The sequence below is a fragment of the Hippocampus comes genome, unplaced genomic scaffold (assembly GCF_001891065.2).
Source record: "Hippocampus comes isolate QL1 unplaced genomic scaffold, H_comes_QL1_v1.1 scaffold322, whole genome shotgun sequence".
In the NCBI taxonomy this organism is placed as follows: domain Eukaryota; kingdom Metazoa; phylum Chordata; class Actinopteri; order Syngnathiformes; family Syngnathidae; genus Hippocampus; species Hippocampus comes.
The window spans coordinates 348,607-355,372 of record NW_017805137.1 but is presented as its reverse complement, the minus strand read 5'-3'; the positions used below and the strand labels follow the sequence as shown (position 1 = coordinate 355,372).

The following is a 6,766-nucleotide window of genomic DNA, read 5'->3' as shown; positions in this document are numbered from 1 at the left end:
TTTGCTTTGAATACTTGAATGTAATAAAAAGCACACAAGTGCTCATCTCACAGGATGTACAATACACAAATTGGGTATCACATGATGATGTTGTTGATATTCCACAGGAATTAAAATGAGGAAGTCCATGAAGAACTAAATGAGTCATGACTCCAGACTGCACACACGGAGAAAATACTATAGAGAGACGACCAGGCAAAAACATTTAGAGACATGACACTTATAAAAGCCTTTAAAACGTCCTTAATGTTAGCAACAATTCACGCACAAATAGATATCAATGTGTCTCATCCAACTGTCCTGCAGTGTTGTGAGTCACAAGTGTCAACTCCATCTTGAAAGTCAAGCTAATTAGTCATTGTGAGTCTCGTAAACAGGTCATCAGTGAGCGGTGTCCGCTGGAGCAGTCCATTGCTCTGACAGTAGGCACTGGTCCGCAACAGTGAAAATGGACAATTAAAGAAGGTTTTTTTGGTATATTATTAGCTGGCCTAAACCAATGGTCGCCCATATACATAAAGACATGGTGGAAATGTTAGCCATATTCTGAAGTAGGGGGTCCTGTCACTAGCGGGCAATAGCTAGTCAAGGCCCCTAGGTCGAGGTATAAGGAGCCATTCCTTTTCAGGGGGCCAGAGACTTCAGCATCGAGTGAAAAGTCTGCAAGGAAAACGTGAAAAACATATCCAATTAATTGGTACAGAAATTGATCAACCGGGGAAAAAAAATAATCAGGATTTAATAGCTCTTTGTATCAAGTGATATTTACATTGCTTGCCGAACGGAGTCACATGATACCATTCAGTGGCAGAGTACCTTGTGCGGTGTCATCCTGCTGGTTTTGCTGGTACAGCATCGCGTGGTTGGCCTCCTCCAGGGCTGAGTCGAGACTCCAGCACCTGGGCTGGTCCTCTTTGGGCGGGTTGATGGCCTCATCCTTCAGGAGCTCTGATGCTGACTTCCTGAGTGTCGGGTTCTTCTCCAGAGCTCGTTCCAGAAAAGACCGCATGGCCAGGCTGCAGTCGTCTGATATGTCCTCCAGGGGGGGTGCTTGCTTGTGGATCTATGGGAGGGGGAGATGTAGTGAAGACATTCGAGGCTGATAATAATGCCCCCCCCCCCAAAAAAAACAACAAAGCAGTTTCGTTTTCTCAATGATGCCCTAACTTTTAACTTATTAAACTTGCTGAAAAGCGAGATGAAATGAATTCATAGGCACTTCAATGAATCACACGGCTTCCTTATTCTCTGTCAACAGTTTCAAGAGGAAGTGAGTAACTGAGTCGCATTCAAAAGATCTGATTATCTTCTTTGAAACCGACCGTGAGGAATGGAAAACAGATGTCGGCCCACATATGGTGACATGAAGACATTCCTTGTGGCTTGCATAGTGGTGTCGTGAAATAAAATAAAAATACCTACAATGTAAAGATACGATGGGTAGGCAGTGCGTGGATATCTTCTAACCCAGGGGGGGTTTGCAGTCTGCATGTGAATGATGGTTGTTCCCAGGCTGTAGATATCTGTTTTGGTATCATGTCCACGACACAAAACCAGTTCTGGACTCATGTACATCTGAACAAAATAAGGGGAGCTTTATGTGAAGGACACTAGAACAAGAATCGTGCTGCAGAAGAACGTGAAAGATTTGTCTTCAAATCCAAACAACAAACGGGAAAACACGTGCTTGCGGTGTGTAGTGAGTATTTTCCTGTGACAAAAGATGAATGCACCTTTGGACCCACACAAGCTGCATCAAAGTAATCGTGTGTGGAAAGTAAACACGGTAGCAGATTCTCTTTCTGTGTTGGAAATTCCAGCTCGCTGTGTAATTTTGGCTTGAACAAAAAAATGTGACTGCAAGCATGCTGTCTCATTTTATTTCTACTGGTAGCCCGCTTTGGGACTTTCCACCAAAAAATGTGCAAGGATTACAGGACCTTGACATGGAATCACACGTGGGTCAAGCCAAGGGAAAACAGAATGTAAACTGGGACTGTAGTCACCAGATTCTATCGCACACCAGTTAATTTTCTTACCTCAGTTCCTCTCAGGTCTCTTGGAATATAGAGGTCTTCTGTCATTTGCACAGTCAGGCCAAAGTCCACCAGAACAGCCTTGTCTGACATCAGAACAATGTTACTGGCTAAAGAGAGAAGAGATAAAAAAGGTATATGACATGGGGTCCTCAAGGGGAGCATTACCAATGCATTCCACAGTCTCGTTGCTATGTAGTGTTATTGGGTAACTAAATGAAAATGACACAAAATGTGGCTATCCCCAGCCCCCCCAAAAAAAGCCATTTTGTTTAAATAAATAACCGTATGCCAACAATAAAGAACATAAACACAAAATAACACCTCGCATTGCATGCCTTCTAGAACCATGATACATTTCTCAAACTGTGAACAGGTCAGCCATTTTTGCACTTACGTTTGATGTCATGATGGATGACATTGTGTGAGTGCAGGTACTCCAAGGCACGAAGGATATGCTTGGTCACCCAGATAATCTCAAACTCTCTCATTGGCCCACAGCTGTCTATCTTCTCCAGGACTGACCCGCCCTCGCCAGCCTCCATGAAGAGATGCACGTTCTGTTCCCACAGCAAAGCCCCATAGAGTTTGGCAATGTTCTCATGGCAAAAGCGAGCCTGGAACTCAATTTCGGCCCCTCGAAAGTTCTCCATGGGAATCTGTGGAACACAATATGTTGATACCCTTCAATTTGGAATGTTACATTTTGTTTTAAGAATCACTACCACCCGTAGTGTGTGTGTGTGTTGTTATAAGCATGGAGAGAGTTTCTATTGACTGTCAAGGACATTTAATGATTAAATGAAGTATAAATAAATAACACTTAACTATTAGATTACAACATAAAGCATGAGTTTTCATATTGTTGACTACCAGCATGGCAGTCATCAGATCATAATGAAATGATGACAGTATTGTAAAACACTGTCAGCTGATAGCTGGGAAATCAGTGTTAAAATACATACCAGTGCCAATAAGCTGTCGCCACCGTATTGGCTGTGTGTGTGTACATGAGAGTGCACCAAGTCAACAGCTTTATCTAACTGGGAAAGCCCAGGTTGTAAATATTTCCCATGTGAGATGACTGAATATACATGTGTGCACGTGTGTGCTACAATAAAAGTTAAACAAATAGATTTTGTTTCACAGTTGTGCAGTTGTGTGATTAGTTCCAATATTTCCATTCGTGCAATTTCCATTGCTCATTTTGCAATACCGCAGGTTTTTCAAAGAACTCTGTTCCTCTTTTGCTTTAAGAGAAACATGTTGACACTAGTTTTCATTTAGTGTGGGGTGGGGGGAATCACAGTACTTGCAAATACATCCCAGCCGGACGTACCAGTTTGCATGCCATTCTCTTCCGAGTCGTGATGTCCTGAGCTAAGTGAACTTTCCCAAAGGAGCCTTTAGGTACGAGGTCAGAGCCACGATTCTTGTAGGTCAATTGCCAGGGAAACAGGAGCACATCCTTGTTGATCTTATAGCGCCCATTCTTTACAACCATATCATTCTGCAAATAAAATCATAACATATGGCATTTAAAAAGTATGATAAAGGGTCTGGCCCCTCATACAACTGCAATATCCTCGCCCAAATTGAGAAATCTTTTTTAAATGATGCGTTTATTGTCTGGGCAGCGAGACATCATGTGAGGCAGATATTATGTCCGGCAATGGTTCATCTTGATATAGAGACAGAACTATACTCACTTTATTCAGCAGTACTCCCATCTCCTCAGGCAGGTGCTGTAGTGCTGCTGCTTGCATGTGAGAGAGCAAGTTAACAAAGGACAGAAGGTCTGTCACTGTCCCATGCCGGACACTTCCTGCCCCACCTGTGTAACCCTCCTGCGACTCTTGACTCACAAAGTTTTCAATCTCTTCATTCCCATCCATTGCAACAGGAGACAAACTTTCCCCTTCAGACAACAAGCTGCTTTCCTCCTCTTCTGCTTCCTCAAGCTGGTAGAGAGTCTCTGCAGCGTCAATGATGTCCTCAATATTCATATGTGCCAACAGCAGTTTTATGTGGTTATCATAGTTATACTCCATTTTGTGGGCATGGAATTGTCCCACTCGCTGTAACATAAAAACAAAAGTATGTGTCAAATACTGTAGATAGGTTCATAAGTACACTAATAATGTGAATGACATAAGCATTAACCCTGCTTTAAACAAATGGAAAAATAAAATGGCAACAAAATGTCAACGAATCACTGTCTCAAAACATGTGATAATGTAAGTTTACTGCACAGCAAATCCCGTTATATCAGCTACAAAAATACCAAGTGACGTATCGATGTCCGCTTGAATGGAATGTAAGCTTTCGGTTAAAAAAACAAACAAACGGAAAAAAAAACATTATTTTGTAAACTTGCTCAGAGCACATTATTATAACGTTAGATTACACACAAAGTGAAGAAAACAACATCATAATAATAAGAGAGATTGTAATTACCGTTGGTATCAAGAGCGACTTCTCTCCATAAGTTCGTCACTTGCGTCCGCTTCGGAGAATGGCTTCTGTTTACCAATCTGCTGCTGAGAGGAACTGCACAGTGGAAAATTGAAAATGTGTCATTGCGCATGTTTCACCCTTTGACGTGACCTTGAGGGCTTTCGTTTTCCCTCTCTTTTCTTTTGACACTCACAGCGAGCATTTCGATTTACTATTGCTTGTTGGTAACTCATTGAAACAAGCAAAACATTTAAACGATGAGCCTTACTCGAAAATTTCTTTTGTGAATTACTTGCTTCGCAATACCAATGAAAAAAAACATAATTACGTTTCAACTATGAAGCAAACATACCGTATTTTATCTCTGTTATAAAATAAGTGTTGTGTTCAAATTTTATGATGTAAACTTACATTTGGTGTCTCTTAGTGATGTGTCGTTCGCGAACGAGCGGGCTCTTAGAGCCGGCTCTTTGAAGTGAACGACATGAGCCGGCTCCTAAGAGGGAGCCGCTTTAATGGGAGATGAATGCTTTCATTTAAGAGATTGGAGAAGTCTGCTTTTCTGCAAGAACAGACTTTGAAGATTGCTCCAACCTCATGCATTTAACAGCCGCAAAGGTGTTGGAGATTGTTGGGAAATGTATTTTCCTGAATTTGAGTCTATTGATTGTAGTACTATCTGCTGACTACTGTATGTTTAATTGCTTTTTTTGACTGTATTTTTTTCATGGTGGCCCACTGTTTCTCTTAGGTTTATGTCTGTGCGGTGGGTACATAAAGCATCATAGCAGGCCAGGGTGGTCTCAGTGCTGAAACGGCTGGTGTTGAAGAGCTCTGATTGATCTGGGCTGGAGATTGGTGGTGGCCTGGGTCATGCGGTTCCATGTGCAGGTTGAGAGTGATTATATCAGTGGGAGATTTGAGTTATGCCCTCACTCCAAATGCAAGCTGCTTTTCTCACCCTGGGAAAGTGATTCTTGCCAACTTCGCAATTGTAATTTATTTTGACTGTTACATAATGCAAGTTCAGTGGTTCTTGGCTTTGTTTTGAAAAAAGACTTATCTTCTTGATGTTTCTGATTTGATTCTGTACATGAACTCAGTATTTTATGATTTTAACCAAGCTTCATTTACTGTATGTCCTTCCATAGTTTTTGTCGACACCTTATCCTCACGAAGGTTAGGGGTGAGCTGGAGCCTAACCTCGCTGAAAGGTGGGAAATACTGTACACTGGCCTGGTCAGCAGTCAATTAGAGACAAACAGTTGTTAGCAATCACCTTTACACCTACAGACAATTTAAAATCTTCACTTACACACGTTTTTGGAAAGTGGAAGGAAGCCAAAATACTTGCAGAAAAAAAAACGCAAAGCAAGAGAAGAACATGCAAACTCAACATAGGACGGCCTGAGCATGCATTTGAACTTCTAACTATATAAACTGATGAGAAGGTGCTTACCACTCAGCCTGCATTCACGACAATACGGAACATAGAACAAATCCAACATGATTCAAATTGTGGCTGGTCAGGAAAAAATAATAACCGTCCTTTGAGGAGATATGTGGCAGCTATGGGGTGGTTTCCATCCATCCATCCATCTATTTTCTGATCCGCTTATCCTCACAAGGGTCGCGGGGCGTGCTGGAGCCTATACAAGCTGTCTTCAGGCATTCAGCGGGGGACATCCTGAGCTGGTTGCCAGCCAATCGCAGGGCACACATAGACAAACAACCATTTGCACTTACAATCACACCGAGGGACAATTAAGAGTGTTACTAGCCTGCCACGCATGCTTTGGGAACGTGGGAGGAAACCGGAGCACCCGGAGAAAAGCCACGCAGGCACGGGGAGAACATGCCAACTCCATACAGGAAGGCCGGAATCAAACCCTGCACCTCTGCACTGTGAGGCAGACATGCTAACCAGTCGACCACTGGGCCTGTGAATATGCGCCTATCAACGCCTTTTCAAACAGCATAAACTAGCAAAAGTCAATTGTTTACAAGAATAGAGAGTCTAAACCTAGTAGCAAACATGGGAATGCATTTTGGTGCAAAGTCGTTGGTGAATTGTTCCTTCTGTTCTTAGCAGGTGAAAAGGATGGACGTCTGTCTTTTTACGCTGTCCAAGTCCAAAGACAAGAGCAGGCAGAAAGATCCGTTCTCATCAACTGCCCACACAAAACCAGCGAAAAAAAGATCCTCAAGTTTTTATCATCGCATGGTGATATTAACAAGTGCTTCACTTATGAAAGCTATGTAAGTAAACTCCT

General features: G+C 42.3%; 1 protein-coding gene across 1 annotated transcript; it reads right to left on the bottom strand.

Annotated features, from left to right (window-relative positions):
• Window positions 1-4,676, bottom strand: map3k8 (mitogen-activated protein kinase kinase kinase 8). The gene is made up of 8 exons (XM_019867039.1): window positions 4,494-4,676; window positions 3,746-4,114; window positions 3,376-3,546; window positions 2,434-2,695; window positions 2,040-2,146; window positions 1,423-1,575; window positions 817-1,063; window positions 1-660 (listed from the first exon to the last, which is right to left on the bottom strand). The coding sequence occupies exons 2-8, from the start codon at window positions 4,085-4,087 to the stop codon at window positions 536-538; spliced, it is 1,407 nt and encodes a 468-aa protein (XP_019722598.1). The 5' UTR covers window positions 4,088-4,114; window positions 4,494-4,676; the 3' UTR covers window positions 1-535.
• Between the last annotated feature and the right edge of the window lie 2,090 nt (window positions 4,677-6,766).

Bases quoted from the DNA above. Each gene is read 5' to 3' on its own strand.
- map3k8 (XM_019867039.1), bottom strand. From the start codon at position 4,087: ATGGAGTATAACTATGATAACCACATAAAACTGCTGTTGGCACATATG. The intron at 1,576-2,039 runs GTAAGAAAATTA...TATTTTGTTCAG, and splicing joins GAGACCTGAGAGGAACTGAG to ATGTACATGAGTCCAGAACT. The intron at 661-816 runs GTACTCTGCCAC...TTTTCCTTGCAG, and splicing joins GCAGGATGACACCGCACAAG to ACTTTTCACTCGATGCTGAA.